Below are 18680 nucleotides of genomic sequence, written 5' to 3' on the forward strand. Positions count from 1 at the left end.
TTTAGTAGTAGCTGGGGGACCATCTACTGATGGAATCTGCTGCCTGCGTTAATGAAGTGAGCTCCCACTTTGAATTCCAGCACCTGAATGGCCTTTTCCTCTTTCTCCCTCCCCAGGTGTACGACTTTGCGCTATCGCCAGGACCTCCCACCAACCAGCATTGTCATCACCTTCCACAATGAGGCCAGGTCGACCCTGCTAAGGACGATTAGGAGGTAAGAGCTCGCAGTCTGTTCTTAAAAAATGGTGAGTGGACTAGAAGTTTTCATGAATAAAGTCAGAATCTGTTTGCACACACCGCAGCAATGGGACCAGACCTACCAGCTACGGTCTCAAATAATTACTGGGAGAAATTAGCGTGAAAGCTGGTCTCTTAGAAATAGGTTTTACAGTGGGATGCTCAGGAAAGTTTGCAGGGACAGTCTTGAGGGAGCAGCAGAAGATTAGACAGAGTCTGGGATAAGAGGTTTTATATCCAGCTGGGTATCAGTGCTCAGATGTATTTTGTCCCAGTACTCTAGAGACAGCTATTATTCTGCAGATGTCTGCTCTGGTACTGCTGTTTGAGCTTCTCCAGTGACCCATCAAGTGCCAGAAAGGCATGCTAATTGAGAAGCTCTAATGGTGCACATGCAGACTAGGTTTTCAAGGACGGTTTCTGTACTCCTCTGGATACACGGTGGAGTGCTCTGGGCATGTGGCCATTCCTTCATTTGTCGTTTTGTTTTTGGCTGTGTTTTGCTGTAGTGGATAGACTAAAGGCTTCATTTTCACCACAGGTTTTTAAAATCGGCATTTAATCCCAATGTGTGCCTTGAATCCACAAGTTCTCTTGTGGGAAGATTTAGTAAGGTAGTGCGTCCACCGCATCTTTGAGGAGTCTATCTCCAGGTCTCATCTGGTGGGTTCCTCTGTAGTGAGCTTGGGCGTGCTTTGCCCTGTGCCAGCAATAAGTGGTTTGCAGGTGTGTCTCATGCCCATATAGTGAAGGTTTATGCCCTGATGCAAGCCTTGTCAGTTAAAGCCTGGCATTCCCAGGGACCCCTTGCCATCATTGGAACTGGTCAGACTGGGGTTGCTGGCTGTGGGGAGACCTCAGCTGTGCCCTGTTCGCCATCACATCCTTGCCAGGCTTTTCTCTGAAAACAGCATCCTTCCTCAGGTGAATGTACCCAGCGCCACAAGTGAGTTTGACAGTCCTGAAATTGAATTCCTGCTTTGCTTTATGGTTTAGTGCCCAATCCCATCTCCTTCGCTTCACACTTAGTAATCTATCACCACTTTCTCTCTCTAGGATGTGTGGATTTTGGGTGTGCATAACACCGACAGTTGGTGTTGGTGTACCACATCCTTGATCCTGGACCGTCTCTTTTATCTTTATAGTGCCTTGCATAGGCTTACCATTCTCCAAAACCCGTTGTAACAGAGATGGCAAGGCAAAGCCAAGTGCAGTCCTCTAGCCCCTGAGATATAGGATGCTGATAACATGTAAAGTGCAGGGATGGACTTTAATCTCATTTCTCCCCATGACTCAGCACTCAGCTGTCCTGGCAAGTACGATCTTGAGTGATGTTGTCACATGAGAGATGTTAGACCCATGACGCAGCTCTTCTGCCTGGGTCCCCCGTATTCAGCTTCACTAGAGAACTGTGATGGCATGATTAGAAATACAGGTAGTTTGATTTTTTCCTTCTTCCTCTAGGATATTGTCCTCTGATGTTTCTGATTTCCAGCTATAAAAAGACTTTCTTCCCTGTTCCTCTTCTTTTCTTTGCTTGACTTGTTTAGTTGGCTTTACTGCCTTCTTACCTGGTTGCATGTGATTTCTACCACAGCTTTGCTCTTCCCCGTTCACGTGCCCTGGCAATTCCAGCACTCGTGTTTCGTCTGTGGGGAGGTTTTTCCCAACTCATGGGCCCCTTGTGAGCCCTCTTTCCTGTAGGCTGATCTCCAAATTGTGCCAGAGCCCTGTGGAGCATCGCACTGAGCTGCACCACAGTGACAAGCCTGAGCAGTAAGGAATCGAGATAACAGCCTTGGGTCCCCATCTCCCCTGCCGATCCTTGGGCTGAGATCCTGAGCTCTCCTGAGCTGACCCTCCTTTTTTTGGTCTTCATGGTTTGGAGGTGACCTCCTCGCATCAGGGTTCACCATTTTCCTCCTGGATGCAGTACTTAGAGGCTTGCTTTGACCCAGACGGTCCTTGGTGACAAGTCGTGCTGGTGACGTGGCTCCTGCTCTGCTCTTCTCTGGCCACGATTATGTGTGTATTGCCACCTCTGTGCCTGTTTTTTGACCAGTTGAGAGCTCATCTGTCTCTTCAGCCTCTGTAGGTTAATTTTCTATGCCTTCTGGCTGCTCTGTTTTTTCCCCCTTGCTCAACAAATGCTTAGTTTAATTAGATCTTTCAGATAACTCTGTCCCACGGTGGCTGTAACAACATGGATCATTTTCCATTGCCACTCAGAACAAACTGTCCTCCTGACACTGCTTTGTGCCTTTTGGAGCAGTCTGTGGCCAAGTGTCTCCATGCACTTTGAGCACAGCGGTGAGTAAAATGGGCACCTCTTCTACCCTGTTCTCTGTAGTACACCTCCATGGTGTGTCTTGGTATAACCCAGTTGACAGATGGACGGACTGAGGAACAGAGTTGGTTTTTCTGTGGCTGGTGGAAGACTGGGTTGCAAACCTGGTTTCCTGAGTTCCAGCAAGTTGGGGTTTCCAGCCTCATTGCAAAATTAATGTTCTCAGTTAACAGCCTGACAGGAGCAAGAAACAGGACAAAGGGACAGTGCTTGGCTCGTCCAAAGCCATGGGGCAACGGAGCATTGCCCCTCCAAAGGGAGCACTTCTTACAGGACCAGATGTAAACACAGAGGGGTGACAGAGGAAAATGCTGGTGAGGGTACCCTATAGAAGAGGATGAAATCAGCTCTTGCAGAAGGGACCATGTACATGATGAGCAGGAGGGATTTTGCTACTCCTACACTTTTCCTAGGTGCTTGAGAGCTTTAATGCTCACTGAGTGCTAAGGCTGAGCTGTACTGCAGGCTCAGTGTGTTGCGTTTGGCTCTTGGTGTGGATGTGAGTGCTCTGACCCGTGAATCAGAGACACCAGTACGTGGCCTCCGCAGTACCCCTTATGCAAGTCACATTGCAGGCATTTGTGACAGTTTGTTTATGAACAATTTGTGTCAGGGCTATTGAGAAAAGCTAGTGGACTGTGTTGAATAATTAATTCATTTAAAAGTTTCACGATCTTTTCTCTGACCATTTGCCAGCTGGAAGAAAAGGAGGAGGAAAAAAAAAAGAAAAGCTCAATTAATCGAATGCCCAAATCTCTGCAAATGATGTAGTCAGCATTTATAAATGTGTAACTATGCTTGTGAATACGTACCAGTGTCTAGGTAGTAGGGAATGGGTGTCGTGAGAAATGGAAATAGAAAAGGGGAGAAGAGGCCAGAAAGGAGGAGATGGTGAATAGCAAAGTAGCTCCTGAGATTTTTCTTCTTTTTTTTTTTTTTTTTTTTTTTTTTAAATAGGCAGACAGTGAAGAAACTGCCGTCAGGTTGTTGTTTCAGACACTCACTTTTTGAATGACCTTGGGCAAGTTTCTTATCCCTCTGTGGTTCAGTTTCACTCATTTCAAGCTCCAAGGCTCAGTGTATTAAAGAAGATGACAGTCTCCAATGAGGATGGCACCATGCGAGTAAACCCAAGGAGGGAAGGCAGGAGCAAGGGAAAGAATAAGCAATACAATTTAAAAAAAAATACAATTTTGTTCTTTCCTCTCTTTCCATCCTGTGCTAGCCTGGATTTAGGAAGAGAATCCAGCTCATTGCCCACCTCTAGCTACCCAGCTCCTCCAGTGGGAGAGCTTAAGGATATCCCCAAGGCCATAGCAGTCACTGGAGAAGGAGCAGCACAGCCAGGAAAGATGCACTCCTCATCACCTGGGGCTAGGCTGGGTGCTGGGGCTCTTAACAGTGATGGGTAGTAGTGCCTCCCCATTGTGTAATCCTGTGTGGTTAGGGGGATCAACTGCCTTGCTTATGAGAAAATCATCCTCTTTCCTTCTCATCCTTCCTCTGCAGGCATCAGCATGCTCATATGCTGAGATGCGGCCACTGCTGGGTGGGCAGTTGTGATTTCAGGGGTTGATGAGCTGCGGTATCCCCTGAAGAGGTCTGCAAGGAGCCAGGCTTGGTGTATGCCCCATCCCTGGGGGTGTCCTTGGCAATGGTGGGTAGAGAAAGGCTGCCTGCCCTGGAGGCAGGGCTGGGGAGGCAGAACTGCAGGCAGCCTGGGGTGATGCCCTGCTCCGGGACCATCAGAGACCACCATCGTGCTGTGACTTCCTCCAGCAAGGCAATTTTGGGAGCATGATGGCCAGTCAGCGCTGGTGCAGGCTGGACAGGAGAGGAGTGTAGGAGGTGTTGTGCCAGCAACCTGCCAGGCAGAGGGTGAAACAGTCCCATTTACTCTGCTGAGTGGTCTTTATTTATTTATTCTTCAAACTTGCAGCTGGGGAGCTCAGAACAGGAATAAGGAGACTTAATTATTTACCTCTCACTGACAAACCAAAACATATCCTTTGGCAAAAGTCCTGATGCGAGTGCTGTGAATACCACATCAAATATTTAGATCATTAATTAGCAGGGAGAATATCACACCTTTCATTTTCCAGTGCTTGTAAGTAAGAGAAGTGATGTCCTGGACAGCTGGCACCTCACACCGTCCCCTCGTGCCACTACCTTGTCTGCATCCAGACACATCTGAGGCAGGGAAATGACAAAGCCGCATTCCTCTTTCCTTAGGCAGCCGTGGCACTGTATAGAGTCTGTGCCATAACTGAAACGAGGCTGATTAAAGAAGCAAAAACAAGCCAGGTGTTGCGCAGAAACTGTATAATTAGCACTTTGTGCTGACTATTTTTTTTATATCTTTTTTCTGCTTTTTGCTTAAACCCTGGACTCTTTTTTTCTTAATTTGCTAATCATCTCTCACGGTGACTAAGTACACAGCCCTCCGTGCGCCTTTACCTTTTGATGTTAACATAAGAGAACTCTTGAATTTCAAAGAGCTTGGTGGGTATTTGAAAGAATAAAATGCGAAAGCCGCAGCGTAATCAATGCTCATTATGGTTATTCTTGGTGTGATGTCTCTCTTCCTACATAATTAGCCATTTTGGGTTGTTGAAGCAGTTCATTTTGGCGGGCATTTTCGCTCTGCACTCTCAGTCTGATTTCTATAATTGTGACCCTTGGCCCTTTTGACACTTTATTATACACCCAAAGGTATTTTTTTCCCACCTAACAAGTCCCAGTACGTTGCCATGGAGAGAATTAGTAGGTTCATGAGTTCCCGAGGACCGATGTCCACAGTCACCTCTCCAAAGCAACTGGTATTCTGGGTGATGACCAAAAACATACCAACCTTTGGTCAGAAGATCTGAACTCCTCCCTGCAAACATTTTCCATGTCTTACACATCAGGGTGACTTCTGCAGTGGTATTTATTTGGAGGTGAAATTGTTCAATCCAGGGCTTACCTTTGGGTAGGTGGAAAAGGATTCCAACAAATCATTGAGGAGGATGAAAGAACAACCTCACAATGAATATTTAAGGTGAGTTTCTCCATGGTTACATCTGCATAACATCTGCTAAATCCACTGAAACAAAGAGAATTTCGGCATTAACTTTTCAAGATAATTCAGCAGCGAATCTGGTCTTATGGGGTTGAGTAAGCGTAAGCGCTTTCTGGACTAGAGGCAAGAGTTTTCATTTTGATGGTAACAGGTCTTTCTGTGATTTAAGGGAGAAAGCATTGTGATACCTGGCTCAACAGAAGTTAAAAGCTGTTTTGATTTGTGAAAATGTGCCCGTCACTGCAGTATATCTACCTATGTTTGATTTCAGGGAAAAACTCTATAAATAACAGGGGGACTTCAAAGCACCATAATATTAATTGTCTTCTGATTTTACCCACATAAAAGGAAAAAAAGCCATGCACACAAATAAAGAAAGAAAAGAAAGTATAGGAAAAAAAATCAAAGCTGAGCAAAGGCACAAGTAATAGAAAAGCTGCCTTGGAATTTTTAAAAGTGCTTTTATAGTCTGTCTGAAAAAAAACCCCTGTAACATTGAAAATGTCCTGTTCGTATTTGGTGTCTCTGTTTCCCATCCTCCCTGAGGAGTGCTGCAGGAGGGGTGTTTATAATCTCCTGTGTTTCCAGTGGCATGGGTGCATTATCATGTGATTAATAGAGTACAGGTAGAAAATTTGTTGGAGACATGAATTTGGCTTTGCTGAAAAGCCGGTGTGCTCGCTCTCACCTGTGTTGGGAAGTGTGGTGCAGTTGCGGTGTTGCAGCCTTTGCTGTGGATCTCTTCATGCCTGTATCAAGTGGCCCATAGCTTCACAGCAGTTTTGGGGCTTGCACAGATTCGCAAGAGCAATGATGAGCTCAAAGCCTGCTGAAACCAGGGGACAACAGGTCCCTTGAAGCTGTGGTAGACTCAGCCTTTGGACCACCCTTACCAGGGCTTTGTTCACTTGGGATTTGGCACAGTGTCATGATGTGGGTGAGTCCCACAAGGGAAGTGATGGGAGAGGGCTGTGATGCTGCTGGGTGAGGCTGCTTTTGGTGCCGGGGGATGTGGTGTCACCCATGGTGGTGTCTGTCATTAACCCCACAGAAGGATGACAGTTCTTGGAGATGGGGCAAGCCTTGGAGAGGTTGCTCTCTCATCAGCCTGCACACTGACTTTTTCCTCCTTGCTGTAGTCAACCCTCTGCATCCCACAGATGGCCATCATTGGCATTTAGGCACAGAGTTGGCAGCAAATGGCTTGACCTGGGAACAGTGGGAGCCTGCAGCTAAGCCAAGACTGGGCTGCACATCTTCCAGGCCAGCGGTCCCTGCTGGATTTTCGTCCCTAAGAGGTGCCCTGGAGGGAATTCCTCCAAGTCACAAGGTACTGCTATGGGTCTAGGTTTGAGTCTACAGCCAATGCAGTGGTTTTGGTTGAGTTATTCTTGCTAGTACCAGCAAAAGCAGAATCAGCCCCTTTGTGAACACCTCTCTGTAGAGTTAAGCCCTGCTTTGCACTTCTGGCAGGCAAATCTGTAGGGGAAACTGGGTGGAGGCAGATTTTGAATATTCAAGTACTCGCTGCCTCCCCCTCTCCCGCTCTCGGCAGGTTATTTATTTATTTTGCTGGCTTTTTTACAAGTCTGCTTCTTTCCTGCAGGTTTCACCAAGTTAGGTTTCCAGGCAATCAGCGCTTGTTAAATATTCCACTGAGCATGATATTGCTCTCCTGTCTCTCTGTACTGACGCTCAGCTACGGTAATTTGCTGAACTCAGCTCTCGCATATGGGGATTTCTTAAAATTAACAAACCTATTAATAATAATAATTAAAAAACACTTGACAGGTGGGAACAGCACATCTAAATTGCTCTGTGTGCCCCAGCAGGAGGAGGGGCATTCAGCCACTTTTTCTATTACTTTGTGCAGGCTGCAGGCATTGGCACAGTGGTGTTGTCTAACCCTTGCTTGGTGCAAGCCTTAGTGATGCTGGGGTGGCCACAGCAGCTCCTGGCTGTTAGGGCTCCCAATATGACTCGTTGCTTAGGGGGCAGAGGCTTTCCTCTCCTCCTCACCCAAACCTTAACATGCAAAACATCTGAAGTGGAGGGGAAATCATGGTTTTTGCCAAGACCCTGAAACTGGAGGTGGCTGGGATTGTGTTGCCAGAGAAAGTAATTATGGGCCTGGAAGTGATGTTGAGGAGCTCCACAAGGGAGGGGCCAGCCTTGGTCTGAGATAAAACCCACTTTTTTTTCAGGATTTCTGCTGGGGGCAGGGGGGGAACCCAGAACAAAACATGGAGGGAGGATCCATTTCAAACATCTGCTTTGGGTTGTCCTCTTCTCCTTCCAAAAAAATCTGTCTCAGCTCCTTCCCTCTCTAGAGGGTTGTAATTCCAGCACCTGGTGGGAGCTGGCACCTGGCAATAGGTATAGATACTCCAAGCCCTCCTGGGCAGGTAGGCTGGTGGTTTTTCATCAAGAAGGTTTCATCAGAGAAGTGTAGCCCTTTGGATGAACATCCTTGTATATCTGGGGGTGATGCTGTGGGACCCCTCTGGGTTCCTGCCAACTGGGCTGGTGACTCCTGGGCAGCTGGGTTCCATGGGGATCCTGCCCTTTTGGAGCCCTCTTGACTGGGGTCTGGGCCAGTGACACAGTTTTCTAGACTTCCAGGCTCTTTGCTGGAGCTTTGGGAGCCTGAGAGGTCAGGGAAACCTGTCAATAAGGATCTGGAGGTGTCAGGGGCTTCAGGGGGTGTCTGTCCTCTTATGCCAGCAGTAAGTTTGAAGGTTTTTCCTAACCCAGATCAGAAGGCAGACTCAGGTGTGAAATTTGGGGGGCCTTTAAATGCTGTTAGAAAAAGGAACCATGCTCAGGACGAAGGCAAAGGAGTTTGAATTCTGGAATGGCCTGTGCCACCTAACTGGCATTATCAAAGCCCATGTGAAGCCCTTAGATTTTTGGGATGCCCTGGGGTTTCTGCTTCAAGAAGTCAGCCTTGACCCCTTTGATGGGGTGGGATTTTACGCATATGTAATTCTGCTGCCCTCTGTGCTGTGTGAGAAAGGGGAAGAACAGGTCTAGACTTTTTAATAATAATAACAATAATTAAAAAGTCCTTCGTGGCATAATTAAGGGAAGATTGTAGCTTTCAGTCACGTTTCACAGTGTCTGTCCACCTGGAGGGAGCTGTGAACCACATCCTCCAGCCTCTCTCTTTCATTAAGTAGGCGGGCTCCAACGCTGCACTTACCCTCTCGGCAGTCTCTGAAACACAATCAGCTCACGGATAAAAACAGGAGTTGTCCTGCCACGGCTGTGAGCTCTGTAAAGATGGGTTTGAGCTGGGTAATTTTCTCTGTGTTGGCCCTGCTGTTGGTGGACACCATATCATTAGCCCCAGGAGAGGTTGCAGGGTGACAGCAGCTTTGCTGTAAGCGCTGTTAGGACGCATGGTGTGATGTGCATGTTGCTGAAAAGCCTGTTTCTCCTCGCTTTACGTGGGCTCTGCTTTTGCTCACAAAGGTGGTGAATCTCGGCTGTTTCCCAGGAATCCTGGGCGCTCAGCTCTTAGATCAGGCTAGAGGGAGCTGGAAGCCAGGCACTGTAGGTTACTGGGGGTGGTGGTAGGGGGTGGTTTCTTGCTCTTATCCAGTATATCCTTTCTGAAAATCCAAGCCTGGACTTCTGTGCTTTGCCAGGGGTTGATTCCTAAGCTTTCCCAACCTGTTTGCTGGGTTGTTGAGTTGGTCAAGCACTGTCATGGATTTTCTCTCTTCATTCTTTAGCGTGCTGAACCGCACCCCAGTGCACCTCGTCCATGAAATCATACTAGTGGATGACTTCAGTGATGATCGTAAGTGACCCTTTCTATATTAAAAGCAAGGGGCCAAATCAAAAATGACTGTGAGAGACTAGGATTTATGCAGAGAGGGGGGAAGAGTTTGTCCAAGCGGAAGGAAATTTAAAGCTCTGTAGGTGTGGAAAGCAAACCCCGCTGTGCCAGGTTTGCATCGCTGCATGGAAAATTCAAATTCCAAATGAGCAAACCTCTTCTCATGAAAATAATACAAGAAAAGCGCATAGCAAATCACTTTTATGCCCAGTAGACAGGAATCCAATCCTTACTCAGTTGTATCCTGCTGCAGCCGTAGTGTGTTTAATCTGGCTTTCAGCTGCAGCCAGGAGCAATTCTGGGTTGAGACCACTGGAATTGCACAGGATAATAATAGTCTGACCCTCCTGATGTATGCATATGTTCTGCATATGTTTATGTAGGTGGCCAGCAACTCATGATTGATTTTTTGTGGTGGTTTTTTCACCCATGTAAAGAGGATTTCCCGCATGGGCTGCCCATTTCTGAGATGCACCATAAATAGCGCTGTACGCCACAGACAGCCCACATCTTCCTGCCATTCTCTCCCGGTTAATTGCATGACTCAAATGAAATCAATAGGTCTGATCTCCAGCAAAAGCCAGTAGCTGAAGCCCCAGGGCCTCCCAGGAAACTACCCCAGCTAAAGACCTTGCCTGGTGAGATGGGTGAGTGGAAGATCCAGGTGCTGAGAGTAAATGCTAAAAAAACTGTCTCAGGCATAAAAAGGGTGGCCGCACCTCGGCCACATCTAGGCCGAGCGGTCCGTGGCTCTTAAATTTCAAGGAGCTGCAAAATGTAGCCATTTACTAGGAAATGTGAAAACAAAGCCAGAGAAGTTTAAAAACAAAAAAGATCTGTGCTTTACTCTTGGATATTATAAATAGGCACTGCCTTGGCGAGTATTAAGGACAGATTTCACATGAGATCTACTTCTCGGCATTGACTCCCTGCGGAGCTGCTGAAGCCAGGGAAAGGGGTTGCAGTGATTATGGTGAGCTTTGGGGCGACTCCAGCACACGGGGACCCAGGCTAGGCAAGCCTGGGGACTGGTAGAGTGATTGCAATGGAGAAAAGGAGCAGGTGCAAGGATGCAAGCTGCCCTGGTGTAAAGCAGAGAAGGCTTTTTGAAGGGCGGAGGAAGTAAATGCTGGTTATTTGGCTAAATAGACAAAGCACTTGCCTTCCTGAAAGGAGGAAGGTTTGTAGAAATGCAGCTCCCCTGTTGCAGCAGACCCGATAGCATGAGCCAGGGACAAGGAGCAGGGCTGGGTTTAAACTCATCCCAGGGCAACAGGGGGGAGCCTGTTTCCCATGTAACTTAGAGCAGCCCCTTGGCTACTTGAAATTAGAGCTTCTCAGCTGTCTTGCATCTCCTTTCCTGTGATAGTCTGAGCCTGCTGGCATCTGGTCTGCATGCATTTACATAAAATACATGTATTTGCATAATATGCTATACATACATGGTCAATTTTTTTCCCTGCAACCCACCCCAAGCAATTGGTGCTTTTATCTTGTGTTTAGTTGTGTCTCATTTCTCACCTCTGTCTGTCCATTGACCTTTTATTTGCTGGGATGCAGTTGTTCTGCACGTGGGCTCCCGCTCTTCCCAGCAAATCTCCATCGTAGGTACTTGGCCAACCCCTGCCACTTTTGCTCCCCTGTTGTGTGCAGAGCAATGCAGCTCAGTAACCGAGATGTTAGGGATACCAGTACGGTGATGTCTCTTGCCAACAAAGATTTCTGGAGGGGATGAAAGCACTTGGAGGTGCGTGTGGATGCACAGGGTGGGTGGTGGGGATGGGGCACATGCAGGTGTGCCGAGAAAGAAGAGGCAGAGAAGTGGTGAGAGGCACAAAGGGGTTGCAGAGGTCATGGCGTGGGTGTGCAGAGATAGAGGGGGCTGTGATGGGTGCACCTGCCTGCACCAGGTGAGGAGGGACGCTGGGGCTGCAGGCAGCACTGGGGCAAGAGCAATGGCAGCAACTGCATGTGGGATTGCAGGGCCTCCCTAGCTTGGGTGTGAGTGGCTCTGGGGCCCCTCTGCCCCATGCAGCTGCTGCCCTGGGCACGAAGAGCCCTCAGATGCTCCACGGGGCTCTCTTTGACCATCCTTTTCTCCTCACTCAGGGCTCACAGGCCACCTCAGGAGGCTCCTGCCCTGCCACATAGACATGCATCCAATGGCTTATGTATTGCTTTGCAGCTACCAAAAATAGTAATTTACATTAATGTGCAAAACCTCTGACTCTGACCCCTACCACGGCTCTTCTATGCTGACTTTAGTGTAATTCGGGTGTTCTCGGTGTAAATCTGCTAGGTTTACGCTAGTTTTATGAAAACTGCTGCTCTGCCAGTCCTGATTTACACTGCATGAGCTGGGAGGTGATGCTGTTGTGCCCCAGCAGTGCCATTGCCCTAACAAGCCATCAGCCAGTTCAGGATGAGGACCTCTCCCTGCTCCCAATCTCCCCTAGGACCATTTCTGCTGCCAGAGCCACTATGAGGGCTGAGGGTGACATGTCCTCCCTTTGTGTTTCCCAAGCTGACGACTGCCGCTTGTTGGGCAAGCTCCCCAAGGTGAAGTGCCTGCGGAACGGACGGCGAGAAGGTAAGAGCTGCCTGCCCATGACCCAGGGGAAGCCCAGATTTCAGGAGCCGTGAGTGATGGAGTGAGGGGGGGAACCTCAGTGGAGCGGGTGACAAGGGAGGTCAGCAGCTCCTGGAGACGGGGGCCCTGATAAAAGGACATGTGATAAAGGACTAGGATTTGAAATGGATCCATCCTCTCTGGCTGAAAAAGATGGGACTATTAAGATATCCAATGAGGCTCAGCTGTAGCTTATTAGCCAGAAAATTAGAACAGGCAAAACAAAGCCCCGGGTTTTATTTTTAAAGATGTTTGCTCTAATAAAAGAGAGGAGATCTGCTCCTACTGTTTCTGTGAGATTTTTTTTTAAATAATTATATTTGAAAGATTGAGAAGGGCTATATGGAGGATGAATGTGTGTCCTACTGGGCTGCTGCTGGCAACCTTTTGAGACATTTTCCAGCTCCCCATAGCCTGAATGGGTGTTTTCAGTTCCTGCTTTGCAGTATGAGGAAAACAAAGAAGTTTTTTCATGCTAAAAATCGAAGGTGAAAGTCCAAGTGAGTGTCAGGTTGCAGAGACTGAGGAGCAGAGAGGGTTTGTCTGTGGATTCTTTCTGCAGAAGGTTTCAGCTTTGCGGGTCTGGTGTCAGGATGGCATCACCCACGCGTGGGTGTAAGACACACACCTGCTTTGGCAGGAGGGTAGGGGAGGTTTCAGTAGACTTGCACCTCCTTCTCACCTTTCTCTTCTGTGTTCTGGGGGTACATATCTTCTTGCTCCCAGCACTGGATGGACGTGCAGGTATTGGTGCTCTATAAAGCAGTCAGGATTTGGGAACTCGGCCTGGAGGGCTTACCTCACTTAATACTTCACTGAAGCTGTATTCCTCAGGACCTGCCAGGATTTGGGGAGGGCTGGGGTGGGTACAGCAGACTGTGCCTACCCACAAGATCTTATAAGTTGCAGAGAAAGATACAGGGACAACCTCTGTTGCAGGAGGCGACCTTGGCAAACACTGGATTGCTCTAGGCTTTGTTCTCCTGTCCCTCTCCCTCCTGGTCAGAGGCTGTTCCTTGACCCCTCTCCTCTAGGGAGTTTTTATTTAAAATTTAAAAGTCAGTGACTCCCTTCTGCATGGATCTGATATGTGACTGCTCCCTGAAACCCTTCTGTCTCTATCTGCCCCTGCCTCCCCTTGTATTACCACTGTTTCTCCTTCATCAAGAATCTCTGCTCCCCTTGAGCAACCTGTGTGTCATCTTGTTTGCCAATGGACCATCTCCTCTCTTATGCTGTGATTCGCTTGAGCATTGGTCACAGGCAGGAGGAGTGCTGGAAAGCCATTTGACTCCTGTATGAATAGGAACAGAGCATGTTTAAGAGCCGTGGTCTTGCCAAAGAGTCTAGCGTGAAATCCATGCGTGCAGCTGTTTTCCATGACCTCCCTCTTTGTTCATTTTTCTTTCTCACAAACGCACACAGCAATCTATCTCCAGCTCTGAAGGACTCTAAATTCACCATCAGGGCCCTGATGAGCCAAGTGAGCTCTTAGCACCTTAAGAGCCAAGCCTCTTTCCTTTGTGGAAAATATGTTCCCATTGAGCTGCAGATCAGCAGTGTCCCCAGGGTGGGAGAGAGATCAGGGTGGTCACTGGGACGTGGGAAGGGGCACAGCAGGGAAAAGTTAGCGGTCTAAGAAAAGCCTAATTCTGGCATGAGGTGATTCCACCCTCGACTCCCCTGGCCCATTCCCCACTGACTTACATCTATGTTAGATTTATTACTTGTAGGGGGTTATGAAAGCATTTTGAGTCGTGTTTTGCCCCAGAAGGTGACAGCAGAAATAATTGCGCAAATTAAGGATTGGCATAAGTGCCAAAAACCATTAATCTTGGTGGGGCTGTTTATTTGCTTTGGTGACCTTGGGAAATGGTTGGCATGCCTTGCAGCGCTGGGAAGGAGACTATGAACCCAAGCCATGTTTTATCTGAATGGGATTTTGATGGGTCAAAACCCAGGAGATGCACAAGTGCAGGAGACCATGCTGGAGGAGCCTGGGGACGTTGCCCAGCCATCTGGGTGGCAGCTGACATGGTATGTCCCTGAACAGGTCTGATCCGGTCACGAATCCGAGGGGCAGATGTGGCAGGAGCAGGAGTCCTGACCTTCCTCGACAGTCACTGTGAGGTGAATAAGGACTGGCTACTCCCTCTGCTGCAGAGGATCAAAGAGGTGAGTGCTCCTGAGAGACCAGGGCTACCCCCCGGGGTTACATCACTGATGTCCACCTCCTCTTCCCTCTCAACGGGCATGACCACCCAACTGTAACCAACTGCACGCAGGCATCCAAGTAAGAAAGTGATGAGTTTCTGGGGTACAAAGTGGCATTTGCTGATCTTCCTCCACCCAGCAGCCAGGTGGGGTTGTTTCTGTGACTGGGAGAGCATGTTGGTGCGTGAGGCAAGGTGCCTTCTGGGGCAGTAGGGCTCTACCCAGCAAGCACAGGTTGAGTGGTGAAAGGGGAATAAGTGGGCAGTGCTCCAGAAGAGGTTTTAATTAAGCTCATGTAAAATGCTCAGTGCTGATGATTTAAGGGAGTGATGGCTCCTTGAATAGGGGCTGAATTTAATTTCATGCAAATTAAGCACTAATAAATTGATTTAATAGGATTTAAATTCTGCTGATTTCAGAGCAGACAATGACATTCGCCTTTCGCCGGCGGCAACTGTCTCACCAGACACGCACATGGGGCCTCCTAGCACTTTGTCACCTGAGTCAGAGGGAGCTCTGTGCTGGTGACCTGCTAGCACCGCGCAGGGAATGAAGCCTTCAGCTCCAGTGTGGACGCATGGTCCTTTCCCTTCGCTATGCCTCATTCCTCCACCCTTGCTACACCTATGGCTCCTGATTGCTAGTATTTATTACTCAGTAATTTTAAAACTACTGAATAATGTTGAAATAAGGGCTGCTGAGGAGCAAGGGGAAGCCAAGGCAATGGGTTATGGAGAAATCTGCTTGGCTGGTGTTCACAGTGCCCATCATCCAAGGTGTCTCGCTTTTCTCACCTCCATATGTGATATCTGTGCTGGTTGGGCTGTGTGTCCCCTGTGTGCAGCAGCAATGAGACAGGGGCAAATGGGGCACAGCACCAGCTCAGGTCCCTTCAGGTGGGCGAGGGCAGTCAGTGCTGCTGGCAACCTCTGTTTGCAGGCTGAGCCGCAGTGCTGCTGATAAATGGTAAAATAATGAAAATGGCCTTTTCATATGATCGATCGCAGCTTCCGTGCAATTACGAGAGCGTGTGCTGTGATACCCCACTCAAGCCTCATAGCTGGCCTTCCCCAGGGTGGGATTCACCACTAAACTTTACTGCAACAGTTGTTCCTCTGAGCTTTTTTAAGACAGGCATTCCTCATTCTCTGCCGAAGCTCTGCTGTATTTCAGTGAAGAATATCCAGAGAAACTGTCTCTTTCCCAGGCAGAGCTTTTGATGTATTTTGGCAGAAGGGCAGCAGTGGTGGCAGGAAGGGGGCAGGCAGAGCTGCCTTCCTCTGCAGCTCCATGACTGTGCCCCACATTTGGTGCCCGTGGGGCAGGTGAATGCGGATGCCACATGCAGCATTGCCACAGGAGTTTCACTGCATCATGGTCTGCATATAACGTCATATGCAAACCTCACCTCCATGAACTTATTTTTATTTGCTCTTCTGGGTTAAGTCTTTCCCTCACTGGAGGTAAGGCGGTTGGTAAGCTTGTGCTGCTACTCATGCTGCACTTATCCTGCCCAGTGCCTTGCAGCTCAGCTGAAGGCAGTATGGGAGAACTACTACGAAGAGTGTTGAGTGACTTGCAAAGCAAGTGGAGTCCCACTTGTTTGCTTTTTAACTGCTTGCAAAAGCTGCAGGATAAGGTCCTCAGATTCCTTCTTCCCAGGCCCACCATACCCATCCTTTCTATCAGGGTTAAAATATTGATCCGTGGAGTGTATGAAATGTTACTGCTGCCACCTTCAGGCTGTGTTAAAGAGCCAGCTTCCCTGTCCGATTGCTGTGATGAGAAGTAGCCACCTAGAAAGCATTTTCTTACCGTGTTGCTCCTAGGAACAGTCTGCATTGAGCTAATGTGATTTAAGTTTCAAGCAAAGGAGTGGTGAGTTCCTTGAAGCACACCCAGCTCTTTCGCCACCACCAACCACTCAGCACTTTGCTTCTCTTTCTTTTTTTTCTTCACCAGAGCAGCTATTCTTACAGCTTTCTGTGGTGGGAAACGCTGGAGCCCAGGTGTGCAACCATGCACCTGCGCTAAGGTGCCCCTTGAGCCCCACACTGAGTTTTCCTGGCAGGCAATGGCATGCCCCCTGCCAGGCCCACGCTCACTTTTGGGCACGGGAGGTGCGTGCCTGGCATGTGGGTTTGGAAACAAGCAGGACTAGAAAGTCTAAGAGCAAGTGAAGGGATGTGGGGGGAAGAGAGGGGTCTGGGGGGTGGTCTGGGACCTGTGCCTGGGAGGCTACGTATCCCAGGGAGCGGCAGCAACAGCGGGTGTTTTGCACCAGCATGTTTATGAGCATATGACTGTGAGCGCGTGGGCACACAGGCTCTTGTTTTTACTTACGGAACAAATATCTCTGAAGCCATTAACGGTGCATTTCAACTGAATAACTTTCCTAAAAATGTAATTATCTAGCCCAAGGTATTTTTACAGCATGACTCAACAAGCTCGCCCCAAAACTGAATTTGCAAATGGCACTGGAATGAGCCAGTGGATGGTGACCCCCCACTTCCAACTCAAGCATCCCCCCCCCTTTTTGCTCCCTTGGGGCAGGGGGAGGCAGGTGAGGGGCAGCCTGGCCCTCTTGCCTTGCCTGCTGCTGCTGTGGGGCCAGAGGAGCAACCATGGCCTGTTTTGTTGTCCATTACAAGGTCATGATGTAGAGGTTGAGAGACAAGCTGGAATCAAGGTCCTTTTCCAAGGTTGAAATGTATCTGTTGTCTTCAGGACCATTCTCAGAGATTTTTCCTGCTGATTTACTTCCATAATTTGTTTTGTTTGAGAAGTGTTTTGGAGAAATGCGTTCTCAGGTATTTAAGAATTTCATGTGAAAAAGGATTGAAGATTTGGGTGTTGTTAATATTAACATGCCCTGGCATGGGAGGGTATCAAAAAACCAGAAGGGTGAAGCTGCCTATAATACAATCCAGTGCTCAACCCAAAATAAATCATAGCAACAGCACTGTGCTCTTGAGTATGCCATGCTTTTCTGTTGAGGGTCAGAGAGACCTTCCTGAAAGCTGAGTAAATATAAATGGCCCCATGACATGGCAAGGAAAGTGAGGTAAGGAGAAGGTTGCATTGCTGAAAGCTGCTAGCATCCTGCATAATGCACTCAGCCAAGAGGTGAAGGAGATTTTCTTGCAAGAAGTTGTGCCATGTAATGAGTATAGGTGTGGAATTGAAACTGGGGACAAATGTGGGCTCGTTGGAAGTGCTCACCAGTAAGATGCTGAGGGGCAAGTTTTAAATGACTAGATATGATCCTTTCCCTGCAGTGTTCGGCACTCAAATCAGATGCTTTGCTTAAAACCTTTCCCCTACCCTCAGGCAACTAAAGCATGCTTGGGTATACAGAGCTGCGGCAGTCTGAGGGGCACTATGCAGCTGCTGCGATGAGTTTGAAAGGCTCAGCACACTTGGGCGTGGCTTGAATTTCTCCATGCAGTACGTAGGTGCAGCAGACCTTGCCCTTTCAGTGGGTTGTTCGACTCACATGAAGTCATGTTAAGACTCCTGACTTGACGTTGTTACAGAAATACCAAGCATTTGTCATGCTCATTTGGAAAACCTGAGCTCTAGTCCAGGTCCTGGCTCATGGCCTTCAGTTGCTTCTTCCTACAGCTGCATTTAAATACTTCTTTGCTAGGACTAATTTCTAAAACAGAGTCTTTTCTGAGTGAGCGAGCAAGCTTGTGTGTGCTCAGCTGCTTTCCTTTGCATGGCTGTGAAAAATGATTTGATCTGGTGAGGGTAAAAGCTTGAAGTTTGAGCTATAATTGGAGTTTGGGATTTTTGAAAAGAAAAAGGGAGATAAGAGACCAGTCAAAGCTGTCAGAATCTCTTTCTCCTGTAGATATTTTTGTTCATAACTGTTTGTATAATCTCTTTGCCCATAACAAGATGTTAATTAAATCACCACCAACTACTTAAAATCATTTGAGTCTTTTTTTTTCTTTAACCCTTTCACACCTTTGGCAAAACTCTATCCCCATAGTTTGTTCATTTAAAAAATGCCTATATTTAAGCTGCTTGAAAGCCTGTGTTTTTCCTCCGTCATTTCAACTGCCTGTTTCTTGCCTGACTTCTGAAATCCAGTAAAAAGCATTTAAGGGAGGTGAAAGGGGAATACATTGGTGAATTTGCAAAAGGCAGATGGCGCTTTGCATCCTGCCGAGGTTGGTGCCAAGTACATACACAGCCTGTGGAGGGAGAGGCTGTGGGTGAAGCCAAAGCCGGTGAGAGATGCTAGCTCAGCAGCCCAGCAGCACACAGTCCTCTCTCCCAGGACAGACGGTGCCTGCCTTCCCAGTCTCTCTCATCAGCATGCCCCTGGCTCCCAGCAAT

General features: G+C 48.1%; 1 protein-coding gene across 1 annotated transcript in view; it reads left to right on the plus strand.

The window, feature by feature from the left end:
* GALNT14 (polypeptide N-acetylgalactosaminyltransferase 14) overlaps positions 1 to 18680 on the plus strand; it is a 105143-nt gene that overhangs the window by 59459 nt on the left and 27004 nt on the right. Inside the window, exons 3-6 of the mRNA XM_064446410.1 lie at positions 117 to 215; positions 9384 to 9451; positions 12015 to 12080; positions 14173 to 14294. Of these exons, the coding sequence (XP_064302480.1) occupies positions 117 to 215; positions 9384 to 9451; positions 12015 to 12080; positions 14173 to 14294 (355 nt within the window). The remainder of the gene's footprint in view (positions 1 to 116; positions 216 to 9383; positions 9452 to 12014; positions 12081 to 14172; positions 14295 to 18680) is intronic.

Source organism: Phalacrocorax carbo, chromosome 3 (assembly GCF_963921805.1).
Source record: "Phalacrocorax carbo chromosome 3, bPhaCar2.1, whole genome shotgun sequence".
Lineage (NCBI taxonomy): Eukaryota > Metazoa > Chordata > Aves > Suliformes > Phalacrocoracidae > Phalacrocorax > Phalacrocorax carbo.